The 23,559-nt window shown below is 31.2% G+C and overlaps 4 protein-coding genes and 1 non-coding gene across 5 annotated transcripts; 4 read left to right on the forward strand and 1 right to left on the reverse strand.

Annotated features, from left to right (window-relative positions):
* Positions 1-277: 277 nt before the first annotated feature.
* On the forward strand, positions 278-5,408 carry LOC119600770. The gene is made up of 4 exons (XM_037951277.1): positions 278-701; positions 1,955-2,375; positions 2,677-2,967; positions 4,374-5,408. Exons 1-4 carry the CDS (start codon positions 588-590, stop codon positions 5,360-5,362), a joined length of 1,815 nt encoding a protein of 604 aa, XP_037807205.1. The 5' UTR covers positions 278-587; the 3' UTR covers positions 5,363-5,408.
* A 1,538-nt stretch (positions 5,409-6,946) lies between these two features.
* Positions 6,947-9,112, forward strand: LOC119600771 (fumarylacetoacetase). The gene is made up of 5 exons (XM_037951278.1): positions 6,947-7,228; positions 7,641-7,724; positions 7,787-7,920; positions 7,999-8,600; positions 8,663-9,112. Exons 1-5 carry the CDS (start codon positions 7,142-7,144, stop codon positions 9,007-9,009), a joined length of 1,254 nt encoding a protein of 417 aa, XP_037807206.1. The 5' UTR covers positions 6,947-7,141; the 3' UTR covers positions 9,010-9,112.
* Positions 9,113-14,855: 5,743 nt separating this feature from the next.
* On the forward strand, positions 14,856-20,097 carry LOC119600746. Its single transcript, XM_037951227.1, has 6 exons — positions 14,856-14,997; positions 15,109-15,322; positions 15,390-15,647; positions 16,004-16,167; positions 16,233-16,638; positions 16,695-20,097. The coding sequence occupies exons 2-6, from the start codon at positions 15,259-15,261 to the stop codon at positions 18,788-18,790; spliced, it is 2,988 nt and encodes a 995-aa protein (XP_037807155.1). The 5' UTR covers positions 14,856-14,997; positions 15,109-15,258; the 3' UTR covers positions 18,791-20,097.
* Trnak-uuu lies at positions 15,866-15,938 on the forward strand. Its single transcript has one exon. It is a non-coding gene; the product is annotated as a tRNA-Lys (tRNA).
* LOC119600747 (cytochrome P450 302a1, mitochondrial) lies at positions 20,023-22,287 on the reverse strand. Its single transcript, XM_037951228.1, has 5 exons — positions 21,798-22,287; positions 21,561-21,736; positions 20,862-21,502; positions 20,609-20,809; positions 20,023-20,551 (listed from the first exon to the last, which is right to left on the reverse strand). The coding sequence occupies exons 1-5, from the start codon at positions 22,175-22,177 to the stop codon at positions 20,435-20,437; spliced, it is 1,515 nt and encodes a 504-aa protein (XP_037807156.1). The 5' UTR covers positions 22,178-22,287; the 3' UTR covers positions 20,023-20,434.
* Between the last annotated feature and the right edge of the window lie 1,272 nt (positions 22,288-23,559).

The raw sequence follows: 23,559 nt of genomic DNA on the forward strand, positions 1-23,559 counted from the left end.
CCGATAACGCTAAAATATCAATACCGAAATAAGTTAAAATACCGATAACGCTAAAATACCAATACCGAAATATGCCAAAATACCGATAACGCTAAAATATCAATACCGATATTTTATTAAAATAAACTAAAATTTCCAAAAAGTACAAAACTCTTCACTTTATTAATATTGTTAACATCACTGGCGTTTTTTATTTCTTTCTCAAACATTGGCAACCTTATTTTTCGTTTTGTTTTCTTGTTCACTTTTCTTCTTTACCAAAATTGTCATTATATTGAGACAATAATGGTCATGTAAAAAATGAATGCAAGACAGATGATCATTTCGTTTTCAAAATATGAGTTTTTTAGTATACAGTAAATGTCAAACTCCATACAAACACACTGACAGAAAAATATAAAACTGTTACCATATTAATTCGCTTAAGAATGAGAGCAAACAATATAAATAACTGTTTTTTGTGTCAAAAAAACATATATTTTTTATTTGCAATTTAAAATTTGAAAGAAACGAAACAGCAACATAAATAAATTAGAAATAAAAGAAACTTGTCAGATTTGCGTTCAAATAATTATAAAAAGTGTAAAATGCCTCGTCAAAAAAGTTTTTTATACAGAAAATTTTTTAGAGTTGAAGCCAACACCAATTACAACAAGTGCACAATAATAGAAAATGAACGTGTTTGTGGGAAAATCTTAAGGGTAATTATTTAAGACATTGGACAAAATTCTGTTCGGTATAAGAACACTTGAGGGGTGAGGAAACAAAGGTAGCAATCGCCACCATGGTATTTTTCAAATTGAATAAGCGAAAACAGTATTTTTAAAGATAGTTTTTAATTTATATTTCAGTTTTTCTGCATATTTAGCATAATGGAGTTAGAAGAAGATCTAAACAAGTTTGAAACTAATTCACATAGAAGTTTGTTGGCAAATAGGATCCAAAGTTTTTAGGAAAGGTCTTAAATGAAATAGATATTGCTGCCTTAGTTTCTACAACCCTCACTGAATGTTTTGATATCGACACAGGTTAAATTTTAAACTATAATATAGATTATATATACATATATGTATATACATATTTATACTATAGACTAGACTACAGACTAGACTAGACTATAAACTAGACTATAGAGTAGACTATAGACTAGACTATAGACTAAACTATAGACTAGACTATAGACTAGACTATAGACTAGACTATAGACTATACTATAGACTAGACTATAGACTATACTATAGACTAGACTATAGACTAGACTATAGACTATAGACTAGACTATAGACTAGACTATATACTAGACTATAGACTATAGACTAGACTAAACTATAGACTAGACTAGACTAGACTATAGACTAGACTATAGACTAGACTATAGACTAGACTATAGACTAGACTATAGACTAGACTATAGACTAGACTATAGACTATACTATAGACTAGACTATAGACTAGACTATAGACTATAGACTAGACTATAGACTAGACTATATACTAGACTATAGACTAGACTATCGACCAGACTATATCCTATATTATAGATTAGACTATATACTAGACTATCGACCAGAATATAGACTAGACTAGACTATAGACTATGTTATAGATTACACTATATACTAGACTATCGACCAGACAATAGACTGATATAGACTGGAATATAAAATAAGCCTTAGGCTAGACTATAACTAAAGTCTTGTCTATAGACTAGATGATAGACTAGACTAGGCTCTTAACTAGACTACAAACTAGAATATATTCTAGGGGAATAGAGTATATGCCTTTATTCTAGGCTATAGTCTAATCTATAATCTGGCCTATTTTATAGTCCAGTCTATACATCGTTAGTCTTTATCTGTTTATTACGAGTGTCGACAATTAAATTTCTAGTAAAGAATTTTAATTAACCTTTGTATAAAATTATCGTTTATTTATTGTATTATATTTTTTATAGAGTGACCACGGATCGAACTTAGCGAGTCATATAAAATCCGTCCACAAAAGTACTTGGGCCAAAATAGAAAAAAATTCTATAACAGAACCAGAGAATCAACCCTCAACTTCGAACAGATCTGTTGCAAACATGCTCCAGACTAAAATAGCCATTAATATTAACAAAGAAGTTTTACTTAAATCCTGTGTAGAGCTCTGTTCTGTGAATGGAAGACCATTTTCTATTGTGGAGGACTCAGGATTTCGTAGCATTGTAGACCCAATTATACAAAAATTAGATATGACTTTGAATCGTCGGGTCGTTAAAGATCAAGTACTTCGGAAATTCGATGGTATTGTAAATACAATTTCTAATGAGATTAGTGGCAAATTACTATCTCTTAAAATTGATGGCCTCACACATTTGAATAGAGCATTTCTCGGTTAGTATTTCTAAATTATATATACTAAGACTCTGATTTGCGTCGTTTTTAACTTTTTTCGATTCTATTTTGACTGTTAAAATTTCGATTTGCACTGTAATAATTTTATTATCGTCGTAGCACGAAATTTACTTTTGTTTTGAAATAAACATTTATTTATTAATTTTTGTTATTTTGAGCACAATTTAGTCCAAATTTATTAAATATGTTCGAATTGCGTTCCTATCTATGACATATATCGGGGTCTTAGAAAACATTTTAAAACTCATGTACACAAAGCTGAATTGTTTGTTATGTTAAGGTATCAATGTGCAGTATATTAAGAATAAAAAAATTGTTCTTCGGACTTTAGCTGTGGCAGAATTATTCGAACGCCACACAGCTGAATATCTCAAAGACGTTATTTTAACCACCCTCAAGAAATACAAGATATCAGCAGACCAAATTTATACATGCACCACCGACAACGGTCGGAATATGCTTAAATGTGTTTCGCTAATAAACGAAAATGTAACCGAATTAGAAGACGAGGTGATAAATGAAGAATTTGATGACACTTTGAATGATTTTAAATTAAATACAAGATGTATAGGTAAGTTTTTTTGTTCATGAAATCTATTGTTGAAGCTATGAATTATTTTTTATCTACAAAACATTTTTTATTTGAAAATAAAACTTTAACCACTCTACTTTCAATCGAACCCGAACTTCGGCAAATTTAAAAGTTCGGCCAAACTATTTTCGGTTTTTGAAGTTCAGTGAACCCGAACTTTATGTTATTTAATGAAAAATATGCATTTATGATTAAAAAGTAACAAATATGTAACATTCAAAAACAAGTTGCCATCAAAATATTAACATAGGAGAGATTTTTTGAAATCGGTCTTTAATTGGGTTTGAATAAATTAGGGATTGAAATTTTCAGAACGTTCAAATGTGGACCGATTTTCACAATTTTCAATACCAATAAAATATTTAAACATAAATTTTCTTTAATTTTTTGTAAAATAAAATTCCCTTTTTTTTAAACATCGTTTTATAATAAAAAAAACTAGGATTAAATGCTTAATTTTAAAGTTAAAACTCAAATTAAATATAGCTAATTTTTATTAAAGATTGGGCTTTCATAAAATAATTATTTTGTTTCAGTATAAGAAAACAAATTTTGTATGAAAATTTTGTTTTATAAACCTTTTATAAAATAAAAGTTTGATTATGAATTGGGGGTTATAATCGAAACTACATACATAATTCTATATTTTTTTTAGTTAAATGAAATTTTTAGTATCTTAAAAGATATTGAAGTATTTAAAATGTTTGACTTTTCTTAGCTTTTAATAGTATCTTAGCTAAAAATGTTATTTATGTTTTGGAATACTCGTTAACAGTTTTTCAAAATAGCAGAAAATTTAAACAAGTTAAAAGGGCACTATTTTTACCAACACCATTTTAAATTTTAGAATTTACATTTCAGAAATGTGTATATACATACATATCGTCACCTAAAACGCAAACGGCCCTATTTAACATTTTTAAAATTTTACAGGAGAAGCAAAAAACTATTTAAATTGGAAAGTTTGTTTCTATCAGCGCGATTTATTTTTATAAAATAAACAAATTGTTTAATAGTTAAACCTATTATTTGTTATGATAATTGACATTGGCGTACATAAAAATGGATAAATTGGACTTTTTACCTTTAATATTTAAATGTTTTTGTAGATAGGGCCTTTTGCTAATTTTGGCCGGAGGAGTCTAATTTCTTTTGTGGACATTTGTTTTGATGCAGTACATTAGAATCTGCAATAAAATCGATTTTGGATTTTTGGTTAGTTAGGGCCGTTTGCGTTTCAAGTGACGATATATACTGTCTTATTCATAACAATTCATCAATGGTTTATGGAGCAAATTATGTTTTGAAAATTTGTCTTTTTTTTAATTTATACTTATGTAAACTCTACAATTTGAATATCATTGAGATATTTTCGCTCGTTTTAGGAGTTCGATGTGCTGCACATACTCTGCAATTAGCTGTTAATTGCGTTTTAAAAGAAAAACTAATGGAGAAGGTAACGTCGACCGTAAGAACCGTGGTTAAAAAACTTAGAACTCCTAATGTTGGCATTCTGTTGAAAAATGAGGGATTAAACAAACCGACAATTGATTGCGTAACACGTTGGTCTTCTACTTATGAAATGCTGGAATCAATTAACGGAAATAAAATAAAACAATTTTGCCAGGAAATGTCTCAAAAAAGTGATGACTTTTTTATTTCACAAGAAATGTGGAAGAGCATCTCAGATGCCGTTGATACGTTGCGACCCGCCAATATTGCCACTAAAACGTTGCAAATGGAGCAACTTACATTTGGCGATGCGTATGCCGCTTGGTGCAATTGCAAATTGCAATTGCAAAAAATTAAAACAAATTTTTCCAATAATTTAATAGAACATATGAAAAATAAGGAAAATATTTTATTTGAAAATGACGCGTTCATTGGTGCAATATTTATGGATCCACGCTGGAACGTGGTACTTAAAAACTCTTTAAAGGAACGTGCCATAGAACACGTTATTTCTGTAATAGATAAAATGAATAGTCTTACTCAGACCGATTGCATACTTGTAACCGATGGTGAAATGAATAATAGTTCATCGTCTATAGACAGTTTGGAAGCAATATTACAAAATATAGAAAAGGAAAATTATGGCAAAAATGCATCAATAAGAGAATTATTAAACGAATTTTCAAAAGAAAAAAGACTCTGTCTTCATGACAACGTTATTCAATGGTGGGAAGACAGAAGAGAAATAAAATCACAGCTGTACAATATTGCAATGGTTCTACTTGCCGTTCCAGCAACGCAAGTCAGTGTGGAACGTCTTTTTTCTGGTGTTAAATTTTTAATGAATCCAAGCCGAAATCGTCTGGATGAAGATAGTTTAAATGCAATAGTGGTGATACGCTCCAACAAGGACTTATTTTAACATGATAACTTTATATGTATTTCTTTATTTTAAATTAACACAAATATTTTACAGCATTCATAGCTCTATTAAACAACTTTATATTTAGACATTCCAATTTAAATTATATTTCTGAAATCCAATTGAATTTTTTTATAAATAAATTAGAATATGTATATGTATTTATAAATAAATACAAATTCGATAATTTGGTATTTGTTTTTGAAAATAATATTTTTGTTCTTTACTTTTCTAGGAAAAAATTCAATAAAATCGAAACTGAAAATGCCTTTAAAAAATACTTCTTCTTTCTCAATCTGTAGAGAAACTTAAAATCGGTTGAGAATCAACTAAGTTTCTGACTTATATGTGCTTAAAGGTACGAAACCCCGGTTTTATACGTATCTTAAGATTTTGCATGTGTTTGGCAAATTAAAAAAAAACAGATTCGTGTTCTACTCGGATCCACCTTTCAGAAAAATAGTATAGATATTTGTTTTGGTCGCATATTGTAATAATTGTTAAAAACGAAATCCATACAATTTTGAATTTAATTTATTTATTTCTGAACATTATTTTTTACTTTTAATTTATTAATTAATGAATTAAGGTTGTTATTTAATGTTTCTATATAAAAATTTAATTCCTCGTAAAACTGTTAAAATTATGAGCGCATTAGTAAATGCAGTTGCAAGAGTATTTTGTAATGCTACGAAATGTTGTGTAAATTTGCTCGACACTGTTTTTAAGTTAAACTTAAAAAAAATACGTAAAACAATAATACCAATGTTATTTTTGTTGTATTTAAAAGTTTGCTTATGCAGTGGATTTATGAACATATTTTTAATTATTTAAATCATATCGAAATTGCCGTCAAAATATCTTTTATGTACACTACCGATAACGCTAAAATATCAATACCGAAATAAGGCAAAATACCGATAACGCTAAAATACCAATACCGAAATAAGTCAAAATACCGATAACGCTAAAATAGCAATACCGAAATAAGCCACAATACCGATAACGCTAAAATACCAATACCGAAATAAGTCAAAATACCGATACCGCTACCTCATCACCGTTTCGAAACGGTAGCCAACCTTGCTTCTTAGTGGATCTACATGACCAAAAATACATTTAGAGTCAAAATATCATGTTTCTAGTTTCAGCCGATGATCAATCAGTCAGTAACGCAACTCTTTTATATATATAGATTACGAAGTAACCAGTTTTAATGAATACATTCATACCTTTACTTTTTCACCTGCCATTACTGTACTAAGTGTTTTCATATTCACTCAAATGTGGCAACATCTGTATAGTATATTTATATCAGACAGGGATGGAAACTTTGGTGATATATTAGTTTTGTGCGCATATTTTAACATAAAATAATTTGGCATAACTTTTGCATTAAAATTTATTAAACATTAAAATTAGCTGATAAAGTTTTGTGATTAATAAGCGATTGTATTTTGTTAATTATATAATTTGTTTGTCAAATGTAGACAATTTCTACTTTTATGTATTTAGGTTTTTATTCTCTAAAGATTATTTGAGTTAAGCAGTATTACAAAATCCAAATTTTCCATCCCTGCATATTATACCGGCTAAAGAGCATGACTACTGAGCAAGTTAGAACGATCGCAGCAAAACAATTTGCCATCAGTCTCTGTTCAACTGGCGTACCTAAAGCAACTTGCCTACGCAATCTTGATAGTTCTAATCGCAGCTATCACAGCCAAACATTTTTCGAAAAACATAAACAATTCTCAGATAAAAGAGACAAACAATACAATGGCCACTACTTTTGTTCATGTACCGGCTGGAAGTGATTTTCCTTTGGAAAATTTACCTTATGGTGTCTTCTCCACAAAATCCAATGTAAGTAGATTTTGTTTTTTATTTAAAACAAAATGAAAAATCACATGTTTTATTCTTTAAGAATCTCGTTATACTAGTTTAACGATACAATTTAAGATCAAACTAGAAAAACACTAAAATTTAAATTAGAACTAGAAATGGTGCATATTTGTATAGCATTTACATAAATTAACAACAAGAAATTAGACTTGTTTTTGTTTTTTTATTTCGTGTGCTTCAGATACAGCTTGTGTGTCTTAAAATAAAGTATCTGTTAGATATGAAAACTATAATAAAGTTTTGATAACAAACAACAACATTTTTATTGAATCGAATGACAATAAAAAACAAAAATAAAATTTAAATCCACAAGTATCACTTTTTAATTAAAAACAACTTGTTTGTTCTTGTTTTTCATATTTCACATTTACAGCCTCGCAAGCGTTTGTGTGTCGCCATTGGTGACAGTGTATTGGATTTGAGCGGTGTTGCCTCCTTATACCCACCAGAAGTGCAGGTAAATTAAAATGATAAAATTTCCAAATATAGTACAAATTCTAATAACTGTTATACGTTTAGGATGCTTTGAACTCAGAATCTTTGAATTTGTTAATGAGTCTCGGCTATACTGCCTGGAATGTAGTGCGTTCAAGAACCCGTGAATTGTTGTTGAAAAATTCCCAATTAGAACAAAATGCCAATTTGGTACAAAGGTAAGGAAAAGGGATATAATTGCTATAAACAGCCAGGGTGGCCATATTTTATAATAATAAAATATTGATTATTTTTAGTGTTATCATTCCTCAAGCTGAATGTGAAATGCATTTGCCCGCAGAGATTGGTGACTACACCGATTTCTATTCTTCCATTCATCATGCCACCAATGTAGGCATCATGTTCCGTGGCAAGGAAAATGCTTTAATGCCCAATTGGCGTCATATTCCAGTAGGTTATCATGGACGTGCCAGTTCAGTGGTAGTTTCTGGTACTCCCATACGTCGTCCTCTTGGTCAAACTTTGCCTGTAGATGGTCAACCTCCCGTTTTTGGCCCCTGCAAATTATTAGATTTCGAATTAGAAATGGCCTTCTTCATTGGTGGTCCCGGTAATAAATTGGGTGAACGTATACCTGTAGAAGAGGCTTGGAAGAATGTTTTTGGTTTTACTTTAATGAACGATTGGAGTGCTCGTGATATTCAAAAATGGGAATATGTACCCTTGGGTCCCTTCACTGCCAAGAATTTGGGTACTAGCATCTCACCCTGGGTTATACCAGTTGCTGCTTTGGAACCTTTCTTGGTCGATAACTTCCCACAAGAACCTGAAGTTTTCCCCTATCTGAAACATGAAAAACCTTTCAACTTCGATATTAATTTGGAAGTGTTTGTTAAACGTGGGTATTTTTAGAAAAATGACTTTAAAATTATTTTACTCTATGTCTTTGTTATATTTTAGCTGACAATGGTGAGGAGTCTCAAATCTGCAAATCCAACTATAAATACTTATACTGGACTGCCATGCAACAGATCGCTCATCACACTGTTACCGGCTGTAATGTTAGGCCCGGTGATTTAATGGCTTCTGGTACCATTAGTGGTGAAACAGAAGACTCTTTTGGCTCCATGCTGGAACTCAGCTGGCGTGGCTCGAAAACCGTTAACCTTAAAGACGGTGCTGTTCGTAAATTCTTGCAAGATGGCGATGAAGTCATTATTCGTGGCCATTGCGAACGTAATGGTTTGCGTATTGGTTTTGGTCAATGTGCTGGCAAAGTTCTACCAGCTATTCCATTTGAAAAGTAGAATATTAATGTTTTAGCATAGAAATTAAAATTTTTAAAACTTGTAAAACCCAAGCATAAACGTTTAGATAATTTGTTCTTTTGTAAAATAAAAATGAAAAAAAGTATATGAAACACCATTCGTATTGACTTAAAAGTGGTCCAATCGGATTTAACATATTTTAGCTTTTATGTATGGTTTGTGTCTTTAATAACTTATAAAATAAGTTATGGCTAGAACTGCTAAAATCAGGCTTAAACGCCATTAAAACAAGTCATGTATCGAATCATTAGAAAGTATTAAGAAGCTATAAACCCGGGATGCTTTACAACTGCCTTATTCGTCGGCTGTTCTTTTCAACTATAGGGTGACCTAGAGACAACCTACTAATGAACAGGCAGATGATAATTTTTGTATATGGAGTACGCCGGACCATGTACAATACTTTAATCGAGTACTTAGTCTATGTATTCTCTGATAATCTATATCTCTTTGAGTAACTTCCAAGATTCTTAAGAAGCATTATTTTCGTTTACAACCAAGCAGATAGAATGGTAGACCGAAGTAAGAATCTATGATATAAGTTAAATACGAGGTCTTACTCACAGGGGAAATACTGAGGTAAATCTGGTATATTTATACCAATATAATGAAGAGAATTTTATCGATAAAACTTTTCACCATTCTATCCATCGTAGAACTTTTTTTACGGCATATACATTCCGTTTTGAAACTATACGTCTGAGGAGTCACTATTGTCCTTACGCCAACATTATCGAACTTATTCCGAAATATAAATTTCACCTTGCATTAGTATTTAAATCAATATTCTCTTCTAGTGATTTGGATTCAACCACAACTACCACCTTGGTCTATTGTTGCCAGATCTTTAACTTTTAAACACAAACACTATGTGCATCCTAAAGGAATCACTTTAATACCCGTAACTAAATACGTTAGGTTGTCTGGTCCAAACGCTAGTCAAATTACTTCACCTGCACTATTATTAAAAAGCTATTTAGAAAATAGAGGTTGGGAAGTTTTGCCTCACCCGCCTTATAGTCAAGATCCTATCCCTGTAAATATTTTGAGCTACGTTTAACATCAGAGCATGGTATCCGAAAAATGGATTGATTCGATCTAGGCCTCTTGTTGCCAGAAAGATAGCAAAAAATCCTACCTAACAATGGCCAATATATTGAATAGATTAACATTGGACCATGTTTTAGAATAAATTTGTTAAAGACGTTATATACTTGAATAGTGGTAATCATTTTATGACAAAGCTTAAAATCGGATGTAGTTTAATCGGCAATAAGAAGATCTTCAGAAATCATCATAACATTACTTGCTTTATATTTCCTTAAACGTAAAACTATCACATCAAATCATTATTCCTATTGGGTATTCGAATTACTCTCTTTTCAAAGCTTTTTAAGAGAATTTTAATATACTCCCTTAACATGACAATAATACATTAACAGAACTACCATATTTTATAAACAATTTCATATTCAAACTAGTAGTAACGCTAAAGAATAGTTTTTGCAAATTTTAACATAGAGAAGTGGCTAAACACATGAAAATTGCAATATTTTATAAAAATACAAACATAATTCTTTTAAAAATAGTTTATATTAAGAAAATTTTTTCAAATCATTATTGTAAAAAAATAAAAAGCACTCTAGTAGTGGCAACCTTGCAAAAATAAAACAACTTTACAGTAAACAGTGGCAGCAGCAAGTAGTAGTTTTGTATCTGTTAAAACCAGATACATTGCACAGAATCAATTTAGCTTTAAATGAAAGCGGAGCGGTGGACTACGCAAAAACGTTTATAAACGAATCAAAACAGAGAAACTGGCGCCGGTCGGCTATATTAGACAAAAAAAAAAAAAAAAATACCAATATAATATGTATTATACTTTTATACAACAAAAAACTAACTAAAGCAAACAATACACGACAATATTAATACACATTTACGCTGAAATTGTTTTATTTGAATTCAAATTTGTTCATCTTTTTTTCGTTTTGTTTTTTAAAAAGTTTGTTTAAAGTGCAGAAATGTTTAAAGTTAAAAAAGTAGTATGTGTGTAAAATTATATTTATAAATTAAAAAAAGGTAAATTAATTAAACGACGCACCTTTAAAACAAATAAAACCAAAAAAAAAACTATTTTTTTTTTCGTCATAAAGGAAGTCAATATAAATTAAAGTGAAATAAAATGTACCTACAAAATGTACAACAACAACAAAAAAAAAACAAGGAAGAAAAAGTTTTCTTTATAAAGAAAATCAATATAAAGTTAAAAAAAAGTTTTAAATAAAAATAATAATTATTATTTAATATAAATTATTACAATTATTAAATAATAATTTATGGAAAATGTAAAAAGTTGTAATTTAAATTTGGTGAAAAATCAATGTCTTTGCCACACTCTTGGGGCAAGGGAGAATAAATTGCAAAAACACACAGCAACTAAACCCACCACCCACTGTGACAGGCAAGAATGGTTGTGGAGGAAAGAAAAAACAAAAACATCCCTAAAGCCTTAAAGAGTCATTAACATGAAAACATTTATTTTGTAACTTGTCAAAAGAAAAAAAAATCTGAAAAAATTTTGAACAGAACTTGTACCAGGAACAAGTGCGTTTTCGTTATAGTGTTCTTCATGTGCTTTTTTTTAAGAAGTTGTTGTTGTTTTGTTTCTTTCATTTTCTGGCAAAATGCATTTGATACCTTCCATGCACGAAAGTGTAGATGGAGAAAAACTCAAAAAATTAAAAAATAATCGTACATATCTCCCTTGTTTTAAACGAGATATTATTTGCACAAACGACCAATAACACAATAATAAGACTGAAAAGACATTAAAAAAGACAGCAGCAACAACAACAAAAAACAAGCATACACTCAAAATATTTAAACTACAACAAAAAAATATATACATGAGACTGCAAAAAAGATACAAAACACAAAAAAACATATATGCAATTATGTGGCGCCATAGATACGCGCGGGTTATATACACAGATACAGATACTGAGAATGAGTTACAGCACAATAAGAGAATTTAGCCTAAACTTTATAAATCGAGTAATATTTCCTACAATAATACTCTTTTGGAGAAAGAGCACAAAAAACCTAAAAAAAAACAAACAAAAAAATGCATAATTTTATAAGAATTAAAATAAATACAATATTCATACATATGCACAATCAATCGGTCAAGGCCGACTCCATTACAGGAAGTAATTTTATAAATATTTTACTAAGTATAGCAGCAGCAGATTGTAAAATTTATATGAAAAATATTTAAAATATTTTTAAAAGTATGAATAATTTTTAATTGAAATCTAATCATCAAAAATTAAAGATGACGACAGTAGTGTCAATACAAAGTTCCACAATTTACCCAAATTATGTTCAATTTTTTTAAAACTTTTTACCGATTCAACTATAATACAGTTAATTTTTCATTTGGCAAGAGGGTGTAAATATTTCAGGTTTCTATGTACCTCCTTTAGGTCCTATCGCATTTTTGCTTGTTTTTAAACGTCAAAGGGATTAAGCGATTTTACCCATACCGACCGACTCTACAAGGTTACCTTAGGATCTTTCAAGATCCTTTAAGGGATCTACAACCGATATTTCAAAGTGTTGCAAATGGAATAACAAAATCATCATATTTGTTATGCACTTAGTAATGTTATTGCTGAGTTTTCGTCAAATCTTGGAAGTTAATTGTAACCGATTGGTATATAGGACATTTTTAGCTATGACATCTTCACACATTTCTTGCAACACAAGGATACAATGCCAAAAGAACTGCTTGAGGCCAAGAATGAAATTAATCAATCTTGAATTGTATTCAAGTTGAAGCGTATTCCAGTTAGAGCCTCAAAACAAATAGTAGTCGGAAGAGACTAGATCCACTATATACATAAAGTGGGTGAGGCAAAACTTCCCAGCTACTATTTCCAAATAGCTTTTAACTGTTCCTGTGGCTTTACATCTTTTCACTTATTTCCGACGTTTTTTAGCCAATGTTTGCTTCAAGCAAATCAAATATTTTCAATTTCCCCGTGATCGCCCGATTTGGAGCCCTTTTGGTCCGACTTTAACTTTGACATTGTTTCTTCTGATTGGCCAGGTTTTTCATACCATATCTTGCGCTTCAGGTTTCTTTAATGGATCCATTTTTCATTCGATGCAAAAATTACTTCTTTCTATGGCTTTCAAGTTGGATGTTAGCAGAATCCGCTTAATTGTAACAGAATCACGCTTGTTTTCACCAAAAATGGGACGAAAGGTTCTTTGAGGTTAACACCACTTTAGTTTTAGCAATAGTTGTCATAACTTTCAGGTCATTTGTTTAGATTATACTAGGAATGGCAAATGGGATTTTCAGTATTTTGAACTGCCGAAACCGGGATTTTTAAAAGTAAAGTTCTAAATTGAAGCGTATTCCAGTTAGAATATTCTTCATCTATCGAAAAAAAGAGTTATCGGATTAAACAAGGTGTAGACTTTATGGCGGTTGAAGTAAAATTTTCCAGCAACTATTTTCCAAAAAGTTACCTATGGCTTTACGCCTGGTCGCTTATTCCGGGAGTTTTTAAGCCGAATCAGCTTTCGGTGATCGTCTGCCTCGATTTCAGTAGTTTATAATTATTGGGACTCTTTTGTTCCCACCAATTTGCATGCATTATTTTGGCGCTAAGGAATTTATCTTTGACATTATTTCTCCTGATTGGCCAGGGTTCTCACACCATATATTACGCTTCGGGTTTCTTAATTGGATCAATTTTTCTTTCGATTCGAATATGACTTTTTTTATGGGCTTCTATGTCGGATTTCTGACATAGCAAAAAAGGCCTTGGTTATTTGTTTTTCGAAGCAAGAGAAACTATTTCGTTCTATGTCAGAAATCGTTGCCAATCGTCGCCTCTTGCTCTTCTTAGTGTAACGGTATCAAATACTCCCAAATATGATTGCTTTGAACCTCTCGATCAGCACCATAGTTCTAATTGGGAAACAAAACATTATTGATCTTATAGAGATCAATAGAATATATAGAATATAGATCAATAGAATATATATGTCAGAAATCGTTGCCAATCGTCGCCTCTTGCTCTTCTTAGTGTAATGGTATCAAATACTCCCAAATATGATTGCTTTGAACCTCTCGATCTGCACCATAGTTCTAATTGGGAAACAAAACATTCTTGATCTTATAGAGATAAATAGAATATATAAAATGTAAGTACTTACATAATATATTATTTGTAAGTCATAACTAGACTCCTTCTAAGTAATATAGACGGCATGTAGTAGTAATTGAAAAGTAAGTTATAGAGTAAGAACAAGTCATTATCATGTTTTAACTAGGTAAGAGTCAGAGTCAGAGTTATAAAAGCATTTTATAACGGGAAAACTTATATTTTCTCTGAGAACAGATGTTGCATGTCTCATAGAACATCACAATGCTGTCACATTCTCATTAAGTATCAAAATATGAATCGAAGATTAGACCCAGTCAACCTATTTAGTTTTATTTTAATTCAACAAAAATGAACGCTTTTTAAACACAAAGTTTTGACAACACTACACTAATACTAAAATTAAGAGCGTGTGTGCTCATTAACAATCCCTTGCTCTTCAAACAACAGAGAAACTATTTAAATGAGAACTATATTGTGTCATTTCAATCATCGATCGCATCAATACACACATCAAAACGATCGTTAATGTTTGCAATTTATTTAAACAATAAACGTAAATAAATACAAATGAAAACTATTGGAAAAAAGTATGGAAAATAAAAACATATTAATAAGAATGCTTATCACGATTGAAAGCAAGACATGCCTTATCTGTAAGACACAATTACTAATAGAATGTCTAAGGCAAAACTGGAAAAAGCGTAAAAAACAAATAAATATACAATAAATACAAAAAACATTTAATAACAAACCAGACAGACTAACTAACACAAGTAAAAGGGTAAAAGCTTTAAAAAATCATTTTTAACTGGTTGCACCCATCTTTTACACAAAATAAATAAATTTTAAAATAAATATTTAGTAATAAGAATGATACTCTAATTATTTACAGATATGCAAGCCTGTAAGTCCCTAAAAATGGCATTTAATATAGAAATATTTGGAAACTAACACAAAACATATCATTAAAAAAATTGAAAACGAAAGTGTTTGAAAATTTACTACACCAAGAGGAGAGAAGAACGTGAAACAATTGTAAACAATGACAAAGCAAATTCTAAATATTTTTCTATACCTGTTGGTTTTATTAACTCTAGTAAAAACTGGTAAGTTTTAGAATTTCATCACTATCAAGATATGTATGTTTTATTTAATTTTTTAATATTGTTGCAGCTCCAACACCTTTTGGTTGCATGAGCTTTAAAGAAGATGATCGCATACTCTTAGATGAAGATGATGACACCGATGAGTATGATCCACCACAATTTGATTCATCTGGTCTGACAGCCAAAGAATTACAGAATACCGTTAATACCAAATTGGAAGTTGTGGAAACAACTACACCCACTTTTCGGGTGTGTCCAGCTGATTATACATTTTGTTTTTCTCTTTGGAGCAATACGCCGAATGGAACTCAAATTGTAAAACAAGGTAAGAAAGGAAATATTGGCGAAGGAAGGAAAGAGTTTTATTTTGTCAAAGTTCTATTCAAGCTAAACTGAAAAACATCCCGCTAATATACATACAAAAAATTGTGTAATGGCAACTCTGTTTATAAGAACACGATCTCTTAGTTATTCTTTCTCTTTTTTGTTATCATAACGCTCACTATGGTGACAAAACAGTTAAACGTCTTGCTAAACACAACTGCCCGGGTAGCTCAGTCGGTAGAGCATTGGACTTTTAATCCAAGGGTCCAGGGTTCAAGTCCCTGCTCGGGCGAACAATTTTTTTTTTTATTTTTTTATCAATATTTTTATTAATTACGTATTTTCTTTAATTTGCAGGTTGTTGGAAAGAAAGCACAGAAGGTAATGCCACCTGTAATCACTCGGAATGTGTCAGTTCTTCACCAACATCAACCTCGCGTAATAGTTCCATGTATTATTGCTGTTGTTCGGGTAATTCTTGTAATAATAATGTATCGGTAGTAGAACCCTCATTTCTAGAGGTAATTTACTTTTGTAATATTTTATTTATAAATATATATTTTAATTGACGGCGATTTCTTTCCAGTTATCGAAAACAAATTTTGCTGAAGCTTCAAATTTATTAAAACCTAATGATAAACTAAAGTGGTCGACCACCAACCTGTGGTTTGCTGTTTTAATCGTTTGCCTCTTTATAACGCTTATGTCAACTTTTATATATTTTCGCAGCATAAGGGAAAAACCAGAGCCAGAGGAGGCACCTTTAGCTCCCTCGGGTCCTGGTTATAGTTCTAATTTACGTAATGTTGATAACTTAAATTTGATTTGCATGCTGGACAGTGGCAAATATGGTACCGTAATGAAGGGTTTGTTGCATGACCAAGAGGTGGCAGTTAAAATATTTCCCGAGGCCCATCAGCAGTATTTTATTAACGAACGGAATATTTACTCTCTGCCTTTGATGGATTGTCCCGCCTTGTTGACCTATTTCGGTAAGATATGGCAACTTATAAAATATATTATTTTAAATTAATGTTAACCTTTCTAGGCTATGACGAACGCCATACTATGGAGGGTAAATTGGAATATCATTTGGTTTTGTCTTTGGCTCCTTTGGGATGCTTACAAGACTGGTTAATAGCTAACACAGTGAATTTTGAAATATTCTGTGGCATGGTGAAAACCATAACTAGAGGTCTTTCTCATTTACATACCGAATTAAAAAGAGGTGAAGAACATAAGCCCTGCATAGCACACAGGGACCTGAATACGCGTAATATTTTAGTAAAAGCGGATCGTACCTGTTGTATAGCCGATTTTGGTTTTGCTTTAAAGGTATTTGGTCCTCGTTACGAATACAAAGGAGAGGTGGCAGAAGCTGAAACTAAGTCCATAAATGAAGTGGGTACTTTGCGTTATATGGCTCCAGAACTACTGGAAGGAGCCGTAAACTTAAGGGATTGTGAGACTTCCCTAAAACAAATGGATGTTTACTCTTTGGGTTTGGTGTTATGGGAAGTGGCCACACGTTGTTCAGATTTTTATCCACAAGGACAAGTCTCACCACCCTATAAAGCTCCTTATGAATTGGAAGTGGGTTCTCATCCCTCTTTCGATCAAATGCAATCATTGGTAGTAAGACGTAAGGCACGTCCTCTTTTCCCCACTGGCTGGGGAGGTGGTCCTGCCGCAAAGCTAATAAAAGATACTTGTGAAGATTGTTGGGATCATGATGCCGAGGCACGTTTAACTTCCCTATGTGCCGAGGAGAGAATGCATGAAGCTGCTACCATAGGAGCTCGTTTAAATGCCCATTTAACAGCTACAACTCCTTTATTGAATACCAATAATCTGGGTACTATTCATTCAGAACACGAAACAATTTATGAGCATAAACCTCGTTCTCCCAATAATATAGAAACCATAACAAACGACACTAATACCGTATTTAATCCACCACCAAATATGAAATTGTTTCCTTACTTAAAGGATAACAATGAGCATGCATCTACATCATCAACAACCGAAAAGAATCTTTTAATACAACCGCAACAGCAATTGCAACCCTATCAGGGTAGAAATCCCTGTCAGGAAAGAAATCTAGCACCTAAAGTGGCCCAATATCCACAAAAACTTATACAAAGTAGCAAGAAACACAGTTTCCAACCACATTCTGGTGAGGATAATGGTTTTTCCTGTTTAGACGATGATGTTTCTGTGGAAGAATTGATCTCTGGCGGCAGCTCTAAGAAGTTTCCCTCGCTGGAACAAGAGGAATCCACTCATATGGGCCAAGGTTTTCCTAAACAACAAAATACTGATCGTAAACTGAAAGGTTGGCATGGTGTTAGAGCTTTAATACAAAAACGGCTGTTTCGCAAAAATGATGGCATGGAGAATTTTGACATCTTTCGGCATTTAAATGGGGGAGATGAAAAATCAAATCTGGTGGAGAAAAATCTAAGCAACAAACCGGTGGTTATCAGTTTTATAGACAAAGAGAAAACCAATTGTGATAAACCCAGTGCTACGACGACTAACCTGGTAGGGGATCATACCAATAATGGTTATGTACAAAATAAAAGGCCCAATAATTTGGATCTAAGTCCGCTGGCACAGACAAATGGCTTTAAAATAACGCCACCCAATAGTTTGCAATCAAATCCCATAACCACCATTGAAGAAGAAGAGTTGCATAATGGAGTTGATGCATTTGAAGAGGAGGATACCAATGATGATGTAGATGAAGTGGATGGTATAGTGGAATATAGATTGAAAAGTCTAGACAAACGAAAGTCTACACCCTCACATATAGTAACACGATCTAGATCAACTAATCTGTCTATAGACACGACAAATGGCCATTTAAGCGAAGCGGAACTTAAAAATATTTCAGCCATAAATAATGCAGTCATGATGAGAAATCACTCCAATTCAGAGCCACAATTTAGAAGACAACGTAGTCTAGAGGTATTTCGTGAGGTATTTAATGCACGTGGCAGCAATGAAAGACTACGTGATCCCAGTCAACGTGTCAAGACGCCAGGAGATGTACCACCTTCGGTACGTAAAATAAGAGCTTCAAAAACTTTAAGTCTTTACGATGATCGCATGATGGACTCGTCTCTCTTAAATGCACTCTAGCATGAAGAGGTTCTGCTCTTGGAATTATAGGAGCAGAACTTTTGATACTCAATCAATTAGAAATCATAATCATACTCATCATTTTCTAAACATATTTACATATTTATTGTATAATTATAAATATTACAGGACAAAATTCACATACACACACATATACATACGTATTCTTAGATCTTTTATAGATAAAGTTCTATAAAAATTTAAATAACATATAGAAATACAAAGCAAAACCAAACGACCAAAGTTAAAGTTTCTTATAATTATAGCGAGATTAATTTTAATTTAATCTATTTTATATAAGAACTAAAAACTTTTGTCAGTTTCTTTATTTCAGTTTTCTTTTTTTTTATATATTTTTTATAGCAAAAACAAAAAGAGAATAATGAATTAAAAAAAAGTGTTAAATGTTTATATGTATGTAATTAATTAATGTATTTTTGTAGTAAAGTCATAATTAGCTTAGTAAACATAATCATTATATTAGACAAAAAAAAAGTTATACTTTATTTCACAGAGTGAGCCAACAGCGGGAACAGAGATCAAGTCATTAGAAAGAAGTCTGTTTAGAAAGCATTTTCAATTATATATTTAGTTTCTTATTCTCACACTCACACACACATATCTTAAGTTTTCAATATACATATGTATTTTAGCTGCAATTGTTTTGAGATTTGTTAAGAGATTTATTTCAAAATGTTGGCATTTCTTAGTTTAAGTTATTAATCTTAATGACTTGATCAATTGATATGTTTTTGACAAATTGCTAAACTTAACTATTTCATGTTAAAACTAAGTGTTGAGAAATGTCTTCATTAGAATTTATTTAAAACAAATAAAAGCATCCATATATAAATTTAGATTTAAATGTTTCATATTTCTATTAAAAAAGACTTTAGACAAATCAAAAAGTGCTTTTAACAAGAATTCATTCTGAAAAAAACTAAATTCATTTAATAAAAATGTTCACACAATTCGCAACTAAATAACACAGAAATATGAAACTATAATTATAATAATTTATGCATAAAAAACATAAAACAAACTTATAACAAAGACACATGAAAAGTAAATTTATGGAATAAAAGAACCTTAGTATAACAAATCATAAATGTATACATAAATGAATAAATGTTTGTATGGACTCAGTATAGAATTTTCACCACAAAAAAGGCCTTCTAGAAAATTTTTTTGTAAAACAAATAAAAATATATTAAAAAACAAACAACATTTCAATTAAAACATTTACTTTAAATATTTTGTACGTACATGTAAATACAATTAATCAATTATTTATTAAAATAAAAAGTAAAACAGTTAAATAATATACTCGGAAAAGCCTTTCTTTCTAAAAAAAATTAAAAATTAATTTATACAATAGTTTTCTATAATTTTTAAAGCTTATTTTAAATTTAACAAAAGAATAAAATTAGTTTACAAAAACTTATTTAAGATTCCGTAACATTTAGTAAACCAATAATAAAAAAAATAACAACCAACAACTTCATATAAAGAGAAATAAAAAAACATTTAAACAAAAAAGAATACAAAAAAATCTTTTACTTTAAAAAATGTTAATATAATTCATAAGATTCAGCAGGAGTTGTCAGTAGTTAGTGGTTAATTTGAATAACATATAAGCAAATGCTACATCCGTTGTTTTAATTTTATGGCAACGGGTTCACTAGGTTTGTTAATCAATAAAGTAACAACATCTAATTCTTCATCATTGCCTTGCCAGGATATGTCATAATTGCGTATAAACTGAAAAGCAAACGGAATAAACTGGTTTCAACTAGGAATTGATAAAAGATAACTTACCCTTAACAATAAAACTAAAATATTTTGTTCTGCCAAACGTCTTGCTATGCAGGCACGCATGCCATGTCCAAAAGGTAAAACCAAATAAGGATTAATAGAGCTGCGCGCATTTTTAAGCCAACGCTCTGGTTGAAAAGCTAAAGCATTCTTAAAATTCTTTTCCAAACGGCAAGCCACCATATTTTGGGTAACCACTACTGTCTAAAGTAAGCAAATTTATAATAAAAAATTGTAGTTTATTAGTACAACTTACCCCTTTGGGTACATGATAACCTCCCAATATTAAGTCTCTATTTAAAATACGACCCACTCCCACCGATATGGGATTCAAACGAAATACTTCTTTTAATACAGCCCTAGTATAGGGTATACCCGTATTAAGACTATCCGCCAATATAGGAGCATCTGGCTCTTTCATTACCTTAAGGGACTCTTCATAAATTCTTTGTTGTACCATAGGATGACGCGAGATGTGGTACAAAGCAAAGGCTGTGCTATAGGAAGTGGTATCAATACCAGCTAACAGCAAATCTGCTGCTGTACCCACTACATCACATAAATCTAAATTCGGATTTTTTAAATATTCTTCAATCAAACAGGTTCTACTTAAGGAGGTGGGACTTTCGGTAGCATCTATGGAAGTATCTTTAAAGTAGGCTAACTTTTGGGACACCAAATCTACAGCCACACTTTCCATAAACTCTTGAGATTTACGTAATTTTTTATAGGCTGCCGTTTCAAAGTAACGCCATAAACGTAAACCCTGATCGGTGGGTAAAATATTGCTATTGGTAGTTTCTGCCGCCAGCATTAGTTTGCTAGAACGTGAATTACTCAGCTGTTCCGTTTCCGTGAAAGAATTTAATCTCTCGCCAAAGGTTATTAAGCAGGTTACTATATTTTATTAGAAAATTAATTCGTTTCATATTTATTTCCTTTGTACTATACTTACATTCCAGATTTAACCTAGTCAATTTAGGTAAAATATCTATATCATCATTTTTTGTTACATAGTCTATAAATTCTTTGGTCACTTCATCTACTTCTAGTAGAAAACTACGCACACTTTTTGGAGCACTGATTTCTTTTTGTAATTCCGAGCGTAAACGCCACCATTCGCTACCATTGCTAAAATAACACATTTTCAGTTTCAAGCACTATTCACCAAAGATACAATGTAAACACTTACGTTGGCAATAAGCCCGCTGTTCTATACACATGTGGCCGATCTTTACGATATTTTTCCAAAGCCAAATGACTTCTCCTTAGAGGACAATCTTTTTCATTTAACAATGTGGCCACATCCTTGGGATCATATAACCACACTATATCCTCACCCGGCACCATGGTCTCTTTAACAATTGGACCATATTTTTCATATTTATCAGCACCGGCTTTATGTAATGCTTGCCATGAATACTGACCCACCAATGGTAGATATTTAAAGATATTACCTAAGCCTAAAGGACCTCTTGGTCCTGGTATATCTTGATATGGTTTGGCAAAATGTGGTTTTGTACTATACGTTCTTGTCTTGGACAAATTGGGAAATTTTCGTAAATATCTCATTTTCCTAGGGAATTTGTGTGGTGAGTGAGTGTTCTGTTGTTGTTTTTTTTCAAGCTGTTGAATCAAATTTGTTTGTATCGTTTTCAAAGGTAGTTTTACAAAGACTAAAAGTCGTGATTGGCATACACACAGTAAAAATAACAAAAACAATAACAGTGCAGAGGTAGAGAAATATTTTTTTATTGTACTTGTTTATAATCAAAACAAATATGAAAAAAAGCTTTTAAAGTTTGAGTTTAAAAGTGATCATATAAACAAACAGTGATTCTTAAATTTTTCACTTAAAAGAGCTTTTTAAAAAAGTTTCTGATGATATTTAAAACCAAAATAATGCGTTATAAATTGAAAAAGATGTCTACTCTTCCTTGTCTACTAGGAAACTAATATTCTTTCAAAATATTTTTTCTTACATTCTAAATATGAACACCTTAAAATAAACTACCTGTAATTATATGTACGCTGCAAATTTGTTGCTTAACACGCCCTATTTAAATATGTATTTACATTGATAATACTTTGTATTAATTTGTTAGAATCCATTCGTGTATTTCAAGGATCAATCAATGTTAAAAGTACAGTTCAATAAAATTGAATAATTCCCCGACCTTAAGTCCTCACTTTAAGTTAATATAAAGTAAAAGTGTTTTACTTACAGATATACGATATTATATAAATCCATCATTAAGTACATAATGGTTCTAACAATATTATATTTTCTCTTAAGAAAAAATATCAGTTCAAGCATTGTGCAAAAATTAGACACATATTTTTATACATTCTGATTCAATTCATTTATAGTTAAGCATATTATGTGTATTGGACAGGTAAGAATTTCATTAGCCGTAAGGGATGACATTACCAACTCGTTTAAGTTCTATCGCATTTAATTTGAAATTGAACCAATTTAAAATTCCTTCATTTTTACTTTATTTATTTGTTTGTTTATTTCCAGAAGTTGAGTCTGTCCTATATAAACTACTACTTATAGTACCCCTAGTATCCCACTGCCCAGGTGACTAGCTATTTTAACATGGGGTAGGAGTAAGTCAATCCTCACTGAATAGATTACAAAGAGACAGACAGAAATCTAGTACAAAAGGGTCAATATATGACGTTAAACCTTTTCGCTTATGTTTTTTAATGTATTCTCTCTAGAATATTTTGGGCGGCAGTTCGAATATGGCCAATAGTTTTTTCGTGAGAAAATAACATTCGGTGCATACAGTTGTCGCTGGTTTAATAATCTAAAGATAGTATGGTTCAGGTCTTACCGGAGCGAAAATTTAATTGTCGTGGGAAGTCTTTTTCGTACTGCTTGGTTAGTATAGCTAAACATTTGTAACACTCCAACAGTTCGAGTCAATGCATTCGAAAGTTACAAT

The sequence above is a fragment of the Lucilia sericata genome, unplaced genomic scaffold (genome assembly GCF_015586225.1).
Source record: "Lucilia sericata isolate MDLA Ls3-8-SP2 unplaced genomic scaffold, ASM1558622v1 Contig000120F_arrow, whole genome shotgun sequence".
In the NCBI taxonomy this organism is placed as follows: Eukaryota; Metazoa; Arthropoda; class Insecta; order Diptera; family Calliphoridae; genus Lucilia; species Lucilia sericata.

Coding starts and splice junctions, on each gene's coding strand:
- LOC119600770 (XM_037951277.1), top strand. CDS start 588: ATGCCTCGTCAAAAAAGTTTTTTATACAGAAAATTTTTTAGAGTTGAA. Junction 702..1,954: donor TTTGTGGGAAAATCTTAAGG/GTAATTATTTAA, acceptor TATTTTTTATAG/AGTGACCACGGATCGAACTT. Junction 2,968..4,373: donor ATTAAATACAAGATGTATAG/GTAAGTTTTTTT, acceptor CGCTCGTTTTAG/GAGTTCGATGTGCTGCACAT.
- LOC119600771 (XM_037951278.1), top strand. CDS start 7,142: ATGGCCACTACTTTTGTTCATGTACCGGCTGGAAGTGATTTTCCTTTG. Junction 7,725..7,786: donor TATACCCACCAGAAGTGCAG/GTAAATTAAAAT, acceptor TTATACGTTTAG/GATGCTTTGAACTCAGAATC. Junction 7,921..7,998: donor AATGCCAATTTGGTACAAAG/GTAAGGAAAAGG, acceptor GATTATTTTTAG/TGTTATCATTCCTCAAGCTG.
- LOC119600746 (XM_037951227.1), top strand. CDS start 15,259: ATGACAAAGCAAATTCTAAATATTTTTCTATACCTGTTGGTTTTATTA. Junction 15,648..16,003: donor AACTCAAATTGTAAAACAAG/GTAAGAAAGGAA, acceptor TTTAATTTGCAG/GTTGTTGGAAAGAAAGCACA. Junction 16,639..16,694: donor CGCCTTGTTGACCTATTTCG/GTAAGATATGGC, acceptor TAACCTTTCTAG/GCTATGACGAACGCCATACT.
- LOC119600747 (XM_037951228.1), bottom strand. CDS start 22,177: ATGAGATATTTACGAAAATTTCCCAATTTGTCCAAGACAAGAACGTAT. Junction 21,737..21,797: donor ACAGCGGGCTTATTGCCAAC/GTAAGTGTTTAC, acceptor GTGTTATTTTAG/CAATGGTAGCGAATGGTGGC. Junction 21,503..21,560: donor GACTAGGTTAAATCTGGAAT/GTAAGTATAGTA, acceptor AATAAAATATAG/TAACCTGCTTAATAACCTTT.